The sequence below is a fragment of the Mytilus trossulus genome, chromosome 1 (assembly GCF_036588685.1).
Source record: "Mytilus trossulus isolate FHL-02 chromosome 1, PNRI_Mtr1.1.1.hap1, whole genome shotgun sequence".
Classification (NCBI taxonomy): domain Eukaryota; kingdom Metazoa; phylum Mollusca; class Bivalvia; order Mytilida; family Mytilidae; genus Mytilus; species Mytilus trossulus.
The window spans coordinates 38380785-38396886 of record NC_086373.1 but is presented as its reverse complement, the minus strand read 5'-3'; the positions used below and the strand labels follow the sequence as shown (position 1 = coordinate 38396886).

Genomic DNA, 16102 nt, shown 5'->3' with positions numbered 1-16102 from the left:
TAATTGAACTGCTGTCGCATCATGTGTCCATAAAACTTTCATATATGCTGGCAGCTTTGATCGGTTATCCTCACCTTCATGGTTTAATGGTTATGTTGCTTGATCAGGTGCCATACACAATAGGTCAACATGTCTGAATTTGAGGATTGGTCTACATTAAAGTCCAAAGGGTCCAAAATTAAACTTAGTTGACTTTAACAAAAATTGAATTCTTGGGGTTCTTTGATATGCTGAATCCAATCATGTACTTAGATTTTTGATTATGAGCCCAGTTTTCAAGTTGGTCCAAATCAGGATCCAAAATTATTATATTAAGTATTGTGCAATAGCAAGAAATTTTCAATTGCACAGTATTCAGCAATAATGAGAAATCTTCAATTGCACAGTATTGTGCAATAGCAAGAAATTTTCAATTGCACAGTATTGCGCAATAGCAAGAAATCTTCGATGGCACAGTATTGTGCAATAGCAAGTATTTTCAATTGCACAGTATTGGGCAATAGCAAGAAATATCTAATTGCACAATTTCAATTGGAGTTCTCTTTCTTTGTCCAGAATAGTAGTTGAATCAACTTAAATCATTGTTTTATACAATGTATATTCACTTTTACTACCAACTGATAAATTAAAACAATCTTTACTATTCAGTGATAACAAGCACTTTTTTTACATTTTAATATTTTATGATGTATTTAGATGAGTAATTATTGTTGCAAACTCCATTAGAAATTTGAATTGAGATCGGTTTTGGAATAAAGGAAAAGGGGATGTGAAAAAAAAATTGACGGGGGGGAGGGGGGGGGGGGGTCAATTTCTCTCATTTGAAATTTCATAAATAAAAAGAAAATTTCTTCAAACATTTTTTTGAGAGGATTAATATTCAACAGCATAGTGAATTGCTCAAAGGCAAAACAAAAATTTAAAGTTTAATAGACCACATTCATTCTGTGTCAGAAACCTATGCTGTGTCAACTTTTTTTATCACAATCCAAATTTAGAGCTGAATCCAGCTTGAATGTTGTGTCCATACTTGCCCCAACCTTTCAGGGTTCAACCTCTGAGGTTGTATAAAGCTGCGCCCTGCGGAGCATCTGGTTTACATAAGGCTGTTAGTATTCTCGTTTGAATTGTTTTACATTGTCTTATCTGGGCCTTTTATAGCTGACTATGTGGTATGGGCTTTGCTCATTGTTGAAGGCCAATATTACTGAAAAGTAGAAGACGTGGAAACTTCAAATCTTGTTTTCAGATACATTATGTTACGAAGTTTCCGTCTGTCCAATGTCCTCATGTTCATGGTTCAATGACTGCTTGATTATTTTTTTAAAAAGTTTTTAGTCATTTGAACTTATCACTTATTATGAGTAATAGTCAACATAAGTTGATGTATGGAATGACTGTAAAAAGTACATGTCAGTATGCTAGGTTTCATCTTCTCATAACCTCGTTTTCATGGTTAATAGGTCAATGTTTACTATAAGAACTATATTAAGCAATATGCAGAAAGTTTTTAAGAAATTTTAGGCAAAAGGTCATCTACATTTGTTGTATGGAATGATTGTAAGGTGTACATGTCTGTCTGGCAGGTATCATATGACCTTGACCTCATTTTCATGGTTCATTGGTTGGTTGAGTTTTCATGGTTAAGTTTGTTTCTTAGATACTATAAGCAATAAGTTAGCTATATTTAATGTATTGAATAATTGTAAGGTATAAATGTATTTCTTGTTTGGTTTATCAGACCTTGACCTTATTTTCTTAGATCATGTTAAGTTTATGTGATACTTGCAGTAAAGATTTATAGACTATCAAAATAAAATCAATTATAAATCAAGAAGGTCAGACATTTCAGCGTGTGCACTCTTGTTGTGATTTGGTATTTTTTTCAAGAAGCATACACAATAGGTTGATTAAATTTGGTGTCTGAAATAATTGTAAGTTGTAGTTGTCTGCCTGACACAATTTATCTGACCTTGACCTCATTGTCATAGATTTTTTATTTCTGTTATACTCTTAGTAAAAACTGTATCTTGAAGACTTTCAAAATAAAATAAATTGTCAGTAAAGTAAGAGATACATTTTAGTATGTGCATGCACACTCTTGTTGTTTATAAAAATCTGAATTTACAGCAATATTTGTATGCATAAAAGACAACAATGGCTATCAGAAAATATATTTATTGCATCAATAAACCTAATAACACAGTGGAAAATAACATTTTCTATTTAAGAAATAGGTCAATAAATAACAGTCCTCAAAATTTTATTTACGATCTATTACTTTTCCTCACAGTTTTCTATAATTTTGTGGAAAGAGTTAATGTGACGCTAATTATTATGCAGGCCAAAATCAATATAATGTCACATCATTGGTTGAACTTCCATGACCAGCCTTTTTGAACCAATATCAATGTTTTGATGTACAATTACCCAGGATGCCATATATTCTGAATCGTCTAATTTTATTTTCTTATAGAAGGAAAATGTAAATTTTGAGGACTTGTTTGTTAATTGACCATTATCACAGATATAGAATACAACAAAATACTTTAAATATGTAAAACAAATAATATCTTAGGATTAGGTATTCTAAAATTCTGTAGAAATGGGAGGTAACATTTACAGACAATTGATTGGTTCATCAATTTTAATGTATGTTCAAACTACTGACAGATTAATCTATTACTTGGATTCAACTTTTCTTGGTTCAAGATAATGAGTGCACACTATAGACAGAGTGCTAATTAGTTATTAAACTGATGAAAGATGAAACTATGTAGAGGATATTCAAAACAATGTTGCAATTACTTAAATAAGCTTTAAAAAAATAATTCTGTGCAATGAAAAGACGTAAATTTCAATTAGCAGAATTCAAAATATATACTTGAACATGAATATATATAACAATTCAGAAATTGTTAGTTAACTTTTTTAACTGAAAAGAAAAGCAACAAAGCTATTTTATTCAGAACATTAACTTTTGATAGAAACAAGAATTAGTCAACCAATTATGGAATACTTATATGTTTGAAAAACATTAAGGTACAGCCAATTTGATTGAGGATAGATAACTGGCTCATATTGTAGAAAAACAAATACAATTTAATTTTCTTCTGGAATCTAACATATATACGTGTATTCTAGTTATTATTTAAGTAAAGCACTAAACTGAATAGCTTGACAAATAAATACAAATGTATATGTATGCATGAACAATAAAAACCATAAACAAGGAAAAATATTATAATGTATTTTATTATCATTTAATGGAATGTAAGGGTAAAAGTTAAATCATAACATTTGTAAATTTCTGTATCAGTAAATATAGACATAATCCTACAAACAAAGACAAAATAAATGATAAAAAAAAATGTTTATTATTTCTGGACGGATTATAAAATATCTAAGATCTATCACAGCCATGTTAAGGGGACGGACAATTGTTCATTGCATGAATTGTATGTCAGGCAAATAGTCATACAAAATGGTGGAGATTTTATGAAAAGTAATGTGCTTATATACAAACAAAAACGGTCATAACACTTTGTTTTTGTTGACTTACATTTACCTAAATAAATCAAACATTTAAAAAAAAAAAATTTTTTAAAAGCTTATTGGTTTCAATTGATCTTAATAATCTTTTTCCTTTTAGAAAAAATGAATTGCTTTAATAAAAAAAAAACCTTGGTTTAATTCTACTCTATAGCAGATAAAGTTATATGAAATTTATCAAAAATCTTAAAAACTACTTAAGGGGGCTTGCGGGTCTAAATCAAATTGTTTATTTAATATAGGATTTCACTATATTTTTCTGTAAATGAACTTTATCTTATACTTAATTGAAAAATGAAATAAAAAAATGGGGTCACTGTTTATTTACGCTCACAATCTGCCTCCTAAAGAAGCATACATTTTTGTTAATGTCCTTTTTTTCTGTTGATCTAATAGGAGAAATAGAGGTAATATCGAAATAAAAAAAGAACAAAATTACAGAAATCGTTAAATTTTACAATTATTTAGTTTATGTACAACTTAATGGAAAACAACAATAAACTAGAGGCTCTCAAGAGCCTGTGTCGCTCACCTGTTACTGTATTTACTGATGTCAGTCATCTTGGTTGGTAGGTGGGGTCATTAGACACTTTTTTTAAAATAGATACCATAGTAATGATTGTGGCCACGTTTAGTTTATTATGGCCCATAGTTTTAGAAAAGAAGATTTTTGTACAAGTTACAAAAATGACGAAAAGTTGTTCAAAATTGACTATAAAGGGCAATAACTCCTTAAGGGGTACTCTTACAATCTAATCATGTTGCTTTATTTGTAGATCCTACCTTGCTGAACAAAATTGCTGTTTACAGTTTATCTCTTTCTATAAAAGTATTCAAGATAATAACCAAAAACTGAAAAATTTCCTTAAAATTACCAATTTTAAGGCAGCAACCCAACAACGAGGTTGTCAGATTCATCTGAAAATTTGCGATGGGATAAATTATATTCTGATGGACATTTAAATCTTGAAAGATTTGCCCTAAATGTCTTAGTTTTAAAGATATAAATCAAAAACTGCATTTTACCACTATGTTCTAATTTTAGCCATGTCGGCCATTTTGTTTGGTAGGCGGTGTCATCGGACACATTTTTTAAACTATATACCACAATGATAATAATGGCTAAATTTGGTTTAATTTGGCCATGTAGTTTCAGAGAAGAAGATTTTTGTACAAGTTTCAAAAACTGACAAAATTTGTTAAAAATTGACTATAAAGGGCAATAACTCCTTAAGGGGTTGACTGACAATTTTGGTTATGTTGACTTATTTGTAGGTTTTACTTTGCTGAACATTATTGCTGTTTACAGTTTATCTCTATCTATAATAGTGTTCAAGATAATAACCAAAAACTGCAAAATTTCCTTAAAATAACTAATTCAGGGACAGCAACCTAACAATGGGTTGTCCGATTCATCTGAAATTTTTAAAGCAGATAGATCTTCACCTGATCAACAATTTTACCACTGTCAGATTTGCTCTAAATGTTTTGGTTTCAAAGATATAAACCAAAATATACATTTTACCCCTGTGTTCTATTTTTAGCCATGGCGGCCATCTTGGTTGGATGGCCAGGTCACCGGACACATTTTTTAAACTAGATACATCAAGGATGATTGTGGACAAGTATGGTTAAATTTAGCCCAGTAGTTTCAGAGGAGAAGATTTTTGCAAAAGTTTACGGACGACTGACGACGGACGACGGACGCCAAGTGATGAGAAAAGCTCACTTGACCTTTCAGGTCAGGTGAGCTAAAAATAAAGGTCACCGATGAGTTAAAAAGATATTTCAATTTTTAATACCAAAAATTGGCATTTTTGCACCAAAGGGAGATAATTTGGTGCTTTTTCAATTATATCTACTTTTTGAAAGTCACCTGGGGCCAACACGAATTGATTTTTTGGAAAGATTTTTGTACCATATGATAAAGTAACAACTACTAAAGGTAATAAATAAAATTTGTAATGAAAAATAAATGTTTATTTTTTTTCTGAAAATTTAATATAGCGAGCCTCCTTAAGTAAATCTTATCTTTTATATTTGCATGAACCATTTCTTGGCAGTGTTAAAGAAATGAGTAAAAAAATGTAAATAAATGATCTTATAGATGTAAAAAAATGAATGAAAAATTTCTAGATTGTGCAACCATACCTTTTTAACTATCTACAAAACTTTTTACTACTCTGGCAATAATTCTATCACAGACTTTAGAAGAGGGTTGTAATGGGGGTACCTTCATGATGAATAACAGTAAAAATTCTTGCCAAAGTACATTACAATATTTCTTAGAACTGGTTAGCAGGGACACTCTGAGGAATAATTTTGATAGTCTTTGTGAGCTCCATTTAAATAAAATCAACAATTTCATTTTAAAAATATCATAGCTCATCATACAATCCACAGAAAATTACATTTTTAAAATATATTTTTTTCCCAATCCTGAAAACATAACATTTGTAAAATAAAGTTTAATAAAATATGCCTTCCTCTCACCAAATTTCAGATTGATAATGTGTCGAGGCATATATCTTTTAATTATTTTTTTTATAAATATCAATTGTGGCCTTATTTACAGGAAATATTGGTTAAAACTTAAAAGAGACAAATAAAAGTGTTAATTGTTAAAAATCATAAATTAGAGGTCTAAAATACTTTTGTGAACAGACTGTTTATGACAATACCTATTTAGTTCATTATTTACACAAATGAAGAAAATAGAGAAATAAAAATCCTTAATAAATCATATGCATGTATTCCAAACTTATGAAATTGCTAACTCATATCACGCTACATAAAGACTTCACATTATAAAATAACAAAACATGTCCTACAATCCATACAAATAACAATAAAAACGTAACAAATTATCATAGTTCTGATTAATGAATGAATGTTAAACTTTTCTTTAGAAAGCTAAATTGATGTTGTCATTAGAGACCAAGTCTGGCCCCAGAGTTTCTGAAACTTTAACAGCATTTATAAAGCATTCATTTTGCATACGATACTAAGATTTACAATTAGCTTTCCTAAAATGATTAAACATATTTAAATACATTTTTTGTGGATGTTTAGTGTCTAGAGGGGGTCTCATTGGGGGGTTCCGATCCCGGGGGTCTCATTGGGGGGTTCCGATCCCGGATCCCGCTTACTGTTTTGTCAGATTCCCGTATCCCGCTTACACTATATACGTAAGCAATTCTCATTTTTTGTCATTTCCCGGGTCCCGCAAGACCTCATTTCCCGTTTTCACGACACAATAATTTGACTTTCACGTGTCACGCTTACAAAAAATCGGCAATCCCGCGTCACGCTTAGACCCCAATGAGACCCACTCTAGAACTATTCTTTTCATTGAAATATATTGATGGTTAGTTTACTGAAAGCTGAAGATTGCATCTTTGTTGTTTTTTTTGTTGCAAAAACTAATTTTGGTTTTCTCATTTGATATTATTCCTTATAGAATTTGCACTAATATGGTATATCTATATACATATTATATTCATTTTCTCATTTGTACCTGAAACTTTAAAAAAAAAAACAGGACCTACTTTGACCTTAATGACACTCTTTCTAAATCACAGGTATATGTTTAAGCAGTAATACACAATAAAAAAGTATTACATAAAAAACTTAGCATTGCATTGATGTTTAGCCATTAAGCCTAATGACAATATTAAATCCATTTTAATACTAAAGACTGCAGCAGACACACACATAATACTTATAATGGGGTACCTAAAAAAATATATGGAATGAACTGACATTCTGTACATATCTTATACATACATGTACCAAGCACACAACATTTCAAAAATGAAAACATCACAAAAAATAATAAGATTATCTATTATACAATAAATATCCAATATCTCATTGCACGGAACATACATTCAGTTATCTGTCCTTCTTGAAATGTTCTTGCTAATAAATATACTAGTTTTTTCTTTTTTTTTTTTATTCAGTTTCCAAATCACATATAATAGTGAATTAAAATTTAATCTTAAACAAAATTTAGAGACATATTTTTTTCTTCTTTTTTTTTTTACCTTAATTCTATTTCTGAAATCTGAAATGTGTTTGAAAATGAAACAACTCATATTGACTATGTTTCCTGTATTTCAAGTAATATTTACCAGTAATATCCTATCACAGAAAAAGTCATTGCAATAAAAATTTTTTTTTACAACAATGTTTTCATTATTGACAAAGACATTTTACATGAATTTTTACAATTTTACATCTACATGTACAATGACAATGTCAAACATATATACATACTTACATATGTCAATAAAACTTAATGAAAGACACAGGGTTAACAGTTTAATGTCCGTATCTATGGTTAGATCTTTGCTTGTTAAAAAAAAAACATAAAAGGGTTGCAAGACGTGAGGGTTTTAAATTACTATACAATATCATCTATTTGTAAATTTCACATTTTATAAGCCACTGCATTTAATATTACTAACATTAGTAAATGCCCATATATTTCCATTCGATAATAAATATAAACTTATCCATACACTTTCTAATTAGGATTTCTAAACAGTAGATTTCACTATATTCTCAAGAATTTTAGGAATCAAGAGGCATTTTTATGTACATACATTTGTATTCTACTAGTAACACTTCTGTGAAAAATCAGTTATGAGATTTGACATTCATTCCAGGAGTTTTCATCCTGTAAACAAATAAAAGTGCCATATGAAGCACTATTATTCTAGCCTAAAACTAATTTGTCACAATATTAAAGTTGCAATTGAGCAATATTTTATCAATACAACCACAACCTTATATGAGATAAACTATTTCTTTAATTGGTTGGAATAATTTGAATCGTGGAATTACATACTTCATAGAAAAAAATATGGAAAATTTGCTACTATTTTGCAATAAAACATGTTATTCTATACATTATGAGCCACTGCTTTCTGTTTGTTTCAGAACAAGTCTGTAAATGGTCAAAACTTTTCTTTTTTCACTTCTGTGTCTTGTCATTACATAAATATATACATCAACATGTATCACAGACAATAAATTACTAGTTACAAAATATACAATACTGGTTTCAGCATCAGTTAATAAGGTTGAAACATTACAGAATTCAAAATAGCAAAAAATAACAGTAGAATTTTATAAATCTCTGAATAGCTGTGTTTCTGCTAGCTTGAATGAGCTTCAATTATTTATTACTCATAAAGGGATTCCCCATTCACATATCTTTTATGTTTTCAGTTGTTTACTATATGCATATATGCATGTTTTTAAGCTCTGGATTTCAGGATTGACTCTTTCGGGATCCGGGAATTCTTTTTTTCCAATTTGAGGACCTCAGGATTTCGTTTTTTTAAGCTCAGGATTTCGGGGTCTGGTGATTTTAAGCCCGGGATTTCGGGACCCCTCCTACCCCCCTCATCCCTAATGGGGATACAAATATGGTTAATGCATAGACAGGTCTCATTTGTAAGTTGGTCTCCAATTATTTTTTTAAATCCTAGTTTCCCTATTAATGCATCAATAAACTCTATCAATGCATCAATAAACTATGATCAGCAAATATGTATATCTATAATTTAAAATTCAACACATTAATATCTTGAAACAATATCACAGATTCACTTTGATGGTGACAGGCTTTATAACAAATCACTATGTAGTTTACACTCCTATTTCAACACATTGTCAAGAAAAAACAGAAATGTAGAATATTTTACAATTACAAATAGAGATCAAAGAAATCAGAAAAGACTAGAGGTATGCCAATTTAAGAAATCAGAAATTAAGTGTCATCTTTGTGGAATATTCTGTGAAAGATTGTTTCTTATAATAACATAAACCTTATTTGATATAGTAGTTTATAAAACAGAGCTGACATTTCGACAAATATACAATATGTTAATGATCGTAATTTTCAGTCAATTCTAAAAGAAAATGTTCATGCTGTTGTCATGAATATTCATATGCTATTGCATGATAGTATATTTCTTGTTTCTGAGACAAAATAATTTAAACACTCAATGGTAAGAATGTTTATATATGAAGGGAAATGTATGACTTTTGCCAAGCTGAACTGTTTTCTATGCATCTGTTGAAATTGCATGAAGGCATACATAAAATATAAAGATAAGGCCATATGATATTGGTTACAATTTTCTCAGACACTTGATATACTTGACATATATTGGAGGTGTTTTATTCACATATAAATAACAGAGAATTTTCTATAAAGTTGTATTCTGTAGGCAACAATTACTCTTGACATAGGTATCTGAAAACCTATAAAATTTAGCATGGCCTAAACATTACAAATTTTTCCTCTTCTTAAAACTACATAATTCCTCCATTATATATACGAGACTCATACTCCCTCTTTACTGTGACTAGTTTCCTTTCTTTATATTCTGTTTAGCCTGACCTAATGCTACTTGCTTGGCATTAGAACCAAATGTCAGTGTGCTTACTGTCTCTGAACAATTATAGGAATCTGGACTTATGTTCACAAACAAGCATGCCTACAAATATAAAATTGTAAATTCAGAAATTTCATAAATATTCAAAAAGTGACAAAATTTTGACCTATAATTGTTCATTTTATAACAATTGTGACTTGGATGGAGAGTTATCTCATTGGCACTCATACCATATTTTCTTATTTCTATAAGCTTTAAAAAAATGTTTTCTGATGTGAATTATATTAAAAATCTAATTTACACTTTTTTTTTCCATTTTTTTCATTTTGAAAAGAGAAATATAGCAAATTCTATAGCTTAAGAATTTTAAAAGGTAAATTAAAAAAACTCTTGTTGTCGAGCAATCGACTTTTGTAGAAAAAGCGAGACTAAGCGATCCTACATTCAATCGTTGTCGGGAGCGTCCACAAATATTCACTCTGTGGTTAAAGTTTTTGAAATTTAAATAACTTTCTTAAACTGTACTGGATTACTACTAAACATGGACAGAAGCTTGTTTATGATCATAAGATAGTATGCAGAAGTAAATTTTGTAAAAATAAAATTCCATTTTTTCCATATTTTACTTATAAATGGACTTAGTTTTTCCGACTGAAACTTTATATTCATTCTGTGGGTAAAGTTTTTGAAATTTTAATAACTTTCTTAAACTGTACTGGATTACTACCAAACATGGACAGAAGCTTGTTTATGATCATAAGATAGTATGAAGAAGTAAATTTTGTAAAAATAAAATTCCATTTTTTCCATATTTTACTTATAAATGGACTTAGTTTTTCCGACTGAAACTTTATATTCATTCTGTGGGTAAAGTTTTTGAAATTTTAATAACTTTCTTAAACTGTACTGGATTACTACCAAACATGGACAGAAGCTTGTTTATGATCATAAGAGAGTATGCAGAAGTAAGTTTTGTAAAAATAAAATTCCATTTTTTCTGTATTTTACTTTTTAAAAATGGACTTAGATTAATTTTCTGCCAGGATATTTTCACTCTGTAGTTTAATTTTAAAAAAATTTAATAACTTTCTGATACTTTTTTTAATTTGCACCAAACTTACACAGAAGCTTGTTTATGACCAAAAGCTAGTATCTAAAAGGAAATTTTGTTAATATTTTTGTACCTGTGTATCTGTATTTTACTTATAAATGGACTTAGTTTTTCTTTCAGTTAACATTACATACCATTTGCAGTTTAAGTTTTTAAAACATTTATTAGATTCATAAACTATCCTGGATTTTTACAAAACTTGGACAGAAGCTCCTTACAATCAAAAGATAGTATCAAGAGGAATATTTTATTGATTTTTTTCCTTATTTTTGTTGAGCCTGCGATTTTCAGCAAAAGTAGGCGAGACACTGGGTTCCGCAGAAGCCTTAGGAATTTTCAATGATAAATGCAGATCTTTTAGGTTGTTTTCTTTCATGTTTTCATGTCAAAATAATATAAATATATTAAATACCTAATATTCATGTTTTAAAATGTCAAATAAAACTATAAATCAAAATGCTCGTAAGCACAGAAGGGTTAAGATTGCATTAATTAATTAGTGGGAATTAAAATTAAATATTGCATTGTCAATAAATTGATTGAACTACAATTCTAGAGTAGGATAATGGGAGATAACTCCAATTTTTAAAGATGACTTCAACAATGACATCATTTGTATTTTTAGAGCATACATTAGATTCCTGCACCTTGCAAAAGGTATGTAATTTCCTTGACAGGTGTAACATGGTTTTGTGACTTGAATATCTGAGCATTTATTACATTGATAAATTTCTGGAAATGTTCATGGATAGGATGTAAAGAATGTTATGATCAATGCACTATATTTTTTGTATCAAAAAGGTAATGATCAGCCTTGGAAGATTTAGATATCAAGTCAGTAACATAAGGTTTTGATTGCATTTCATTCAATCTTTACCCAAAAACACCATGTAAACCCTTCTGGGTCTAAGAAGGATGTTTGGTAAAAAATAACCATACTGCAACACCAATGCTTACCTTGGCATCTCCTCCTAAAGATGGTTGCAAGATCTGAGTAAGTTTAGAATTTCTGTAAGGTATATGCAACTGACTCTGTCTTAATGATGTGAATACCTGAAAAAAAACCCAGCTATCTTAGTATTTCAACAAACATTTAATTTTCAATTCTATTTTTTCTTTCGTTCGATTAATGGAAAACAGCTTGAAATTACATTTTTTTCTACTTTTTTTCAATCAAGATCATGCAAGATCAACAAAGACTATTTAATCCTCATGTATTGGATGGAAGCCCTCAGATGGCATGCTCCAGCACATAAAGACAAGAATTGATCTTGTTGAGAAATACTTCAACCTTGTGACACTTTATGGACATTGATAGTTGGGAACTTACTTTGTTATGCCATAATATTTTTCAAATTTTACTTTTTACCTAAACTGAGCTAATGTTATACACACATATACATCTTTCAACTTCTGTTTCCTTCCCAATACTATGGTGCAGTGACCAGGATTATTGTGAAGGAAACAAAAGTTGTACACTTCTTATTTTCAGAACTTTCAAGTAATTCACAAAAAATTATATGTTTCTTTCACTGACAAAAACACTTAAACATTAGATTGACTAAGTTTTGTTTCATAGAATAATTGTTTCTTGTTTATTTTAAATTCCAGAGCAGCCTATGAAGTGAAAATAGCTTTATATCATATCAAATGTGACAATTTATTAATACCTGTCCTAGTGCAGACAATGATTTATTGATAGCAGCTGCCTCTACCAATCTTTGTCCTTCAGCCTCTGTCTTAGAAATCCTCTCTGACCCTGCAAGGTCACACAAGGTCAAAGTTCCCTTAGATATTGCACCAGTAATTTTATCTGTACCTTCTACAGACAACAACAGTAGTAAATGTGAACGTGAACTGGAAAAGAAATAGATAAAAATTTCATGATGTTGTTTTATGAATTATGATGGCTTCCAGAAGCCTGATATACAACTACATATATATGATTTTCAAGATGACATGTCTTCAAAAATACCTCTTCATACGAGCAAATTTAGTAGTTGATACTTGATCTAATTTTTTGTTTAAGACTCAATGTTATTCTCTAGTTGTTTATTGGTTGTTGGTCTTTTAAAGTTGGTGTTCAATAAAACATACCTCACAAATCCTTTTATCAATTGTGCTTAGCATGAACATGCCTGAAACATTTGCTACTGAACATTAAGCAAATAACAATCAATCAATCAATCTATCTTTTATCAATATTGTTTCTAAATAAGATGTTCCACTTTCAATAAATAAATGTAGAAAGTAAGACCTCTTGACAAAGCATCATGTCTTAAAAATATCTTAGAAATTATTTGTTATATGTAATTTCATATCCTATACCTGGTCGAGTTCATTTTAGTTGAAGCAGTAGTTCTATTTTTATCTCCCATTGCCATAACTTTTTTTATATCGTCTAAAGTTTTAATATCAACTTCTGTCAACCCTGGTATATTGATTTTATTGCCAGCTGTTTTCAGATCTAAGGTCTTAGCCTCCTTTGTGAGTAAATCTTGAATTGTCTCGTTATAGATTTCAATTAATGACACCTGGAATACAAAGGTTGTACAAATTAGATTTTTTTTACATACCGTATAGCGGGTTATTTTCGCGGGTGTAAAATTTCGCAATTTTCATTGAAAAGGGTATACAAAAAATTTTGGCGGTTATTATTTTGGCGGATTCAACATTTTTAACAATACCTTTGCATGTACATTTTTAAATTGGCGGAATTTATTTTGGCGATTTTGTTCTATCCACGAAAATAAGCGAAGATTTACACCCCGCGAAAATAACCCGCTATACGGTAATCAGCAACAAATGATCATAAAGGTGATAGATAATGTTTTTATTAGGGAGAGGTCGTGTTGCTCAGTCTATAAAGTTTTCTTTGTTTGTTTTTTCATAAAGTTGTCATTTGGTCATTTTTCATTTATGACATGGCATTGTTAGTTTGTTTTCAATTTGTGAGTTGGAATTTTCTTTGGTATATTTCGACTCTCTTTCAGTAAATTGTTCACACAAAAGTCTTTCATAGATATAGAAAGATGTCGTATGAGTGTTTTTTCTTGGTCTCAACCCTCTCACAATTTCTTTAAATGTTCTTAAACATACCTTCAAGACATATGTTACAGTATCCTTTTTCTCTTTGCATACTTTAAACAATTCATTAATTGCCCTGTAAAAAAAAATGTGTTGAAATTTCAATTATTTAAAGCAAACATAAACACAAAATGGCAGTTAAAAAACATAGGACTCTAATATTGCTTTAAGAGAATCCATTACAATAATTCCATTCTTATGTACATGCAAAGTCCTTTCTTTTCATTTGTAGTAACGATATAAGTATTTAGAATAAAAACGGAAACAATTAATCTTACCCCAATAGACCACTTTCGAGTTCATCCGTCACCGGCAAAAACTCGTCAATTATGCACGCCTTTATAACGTCATTTACCAGATAGAGGGGGTCGCCTGTATCCCTGCACTATTTACGTTCATCAAGCGTCTTAGTGATCGTCTTTTTGCAGGATAAACTAGAAATAATGGTTGCTCTGTAGGTACTTACTGACAATTCACTAATGACAGCAGTGTTGATTGTCAATTTTGAGAATTCAATTTGCCGAATAATTCGTACAATATAGAATTATAGTTTTCCAACCACTCGCTCAACATTGAAAGGGAAGTGACGAAGCCCCTAAACGCACAAATGACGGTGATAAAGGCGCGTATAATTGACGAGTTTTTTCTGGTGACGGATGAACTCGAAAGTGGTCTATTGCAAATACATTTTCATAACACATAGAATGTTGCAATATAATAATACTTGCTTATTTCTTTGAAATACTGAACCATAATTAAGCCATAATGACATGCAATATCATGTTAAAATTGTAATGGTTTAAATATATAGTCTGGCCTCTTTGTGAAATGTTTAAGGCAATATATCTGATGTGCATCACTTATGATTTGTAAAAACAAGTACTCTTGTAAGGTTTCATCATAGACCCCAATCATTTATACATAGACCACTTACCGGATATTAATACCAGGGTTACTATCAGGACCCATCATGGTGAATGTTTTACCAGACCCTGTTTGACCATAGGCCATTAGACACACATTGTACCCATCTGCACAACATGTTATAATGCCCTTTGTGTCTTCAAAGACCTAGAAAAAAAATATAAAACAATTAATGAATATTTTTTTCTAAATACTATTGACTATTGATATAAATTATGAAGTATCTATGTTTCTACAAATAACAATAGCAAGGAACATTAATTTCAAGTAATTATTCAACATCAATCATTCAAGTAAAAACAGAATTTATTGATATGCCATTAACATGTTTGTACTGAATATGAATAGAATATTTTAACATTAATATATGCAGTTCTCTTTTTTCTTTATATATAGGAATAGTTTACTTCAAAGAGAAAAAGAGATTTTTTTCTGTGTGAATTCATAAAATTTTGTTTTTGTGGGAAGCTAATTTTCATTGATTCATAGGATAAGGTGAGGAGCCATGAATTTAAGCATTCAATAAAATGTTTATTTCGAAATTGCAATTTATGAAGAAAGCTATAAAAATATTTCCTAAAAATCTACGTAAATTGGTACCCACAAAAATAAATGAATTCACAGTAAATAAGAAATAAATCTTTCAATTTTTTGTTCTTCAGACAATTATTCTTACTTGTTCTTGAGAAGTATTTGGATCAAAAGCTTTGTCAAATGAGAACATTTTCTTTCCACTCTGAGGAGTGTTGACCACAAGGTCTTGGTCATTTAGGAATTTCAGACAATTTTCTGCTCGGTCATCCTTCCTAGCTCTGCAGAACACCCGTATATTTCCTCTCATTTCTTGTAACTGTAGATAAAATACAAGTTTCAGATGTCAGAACAACACATCTCCCAAAGGTCACAAAATAGCATGACATAATAGATTTTTAAATCAATCATCATTTTTGTAGTCATCTTAATTATCTCAATTGAGGTAAAATCATAAGTTTCTATGATCAAATATTATCCATATTAA

At 29.9% G+C, this 16102-nt stretch overlaps 1 protein-coding gene across 6 annotated transcripts in view; it reads right to left on the bottom strand.

Annotated features, from left to right (window-relative positions):
* Positions 1 to 6660: 6660 nt before the first annotated feature.
* The window catches only part of LOC134723827 (kinesin-like protein klp-3), a 54975-nt gene continuing 45533 nt past the window's right edge, over positions 6661 to 16102 (bottom strand). For all 6 annotated transcript variants that reach the window (XM_063587381.1, XM_063587384.1, XM_063587376.1 and 3 more), the window contains 7 exons: positions 15761 to 15934; positions 15095 to 15231; positions 14173 to 14236; positions 13402 to 13607; positions 12744 to 12930; positions 12031 to 12126; positions 6661 to 10064 (listed from right to left, as the gene is read on the bottom strand). In XM_063587381.1, coding sequence (XP_063443451.1) covers positions 9933 to 10064; positions 12031 to 12126; positions 12744 to 12930; positions 13402 to 13607; positions 14173 to 14236; positions 15095 to 15231; positions 15761 to 15934 — 996 coding nt within the window. In that variant the 3' untranslated portion in view covers positions 6661 to 9932. The remainder of the gene's footprint in view (positions 10065 to 12030; positions 12127 to 12743; positions 12931 to 13401; positions 13608 to 14172; positions 14237 to 15094; positions 15232 to 15760; positions 15935 to 16102) is intronic.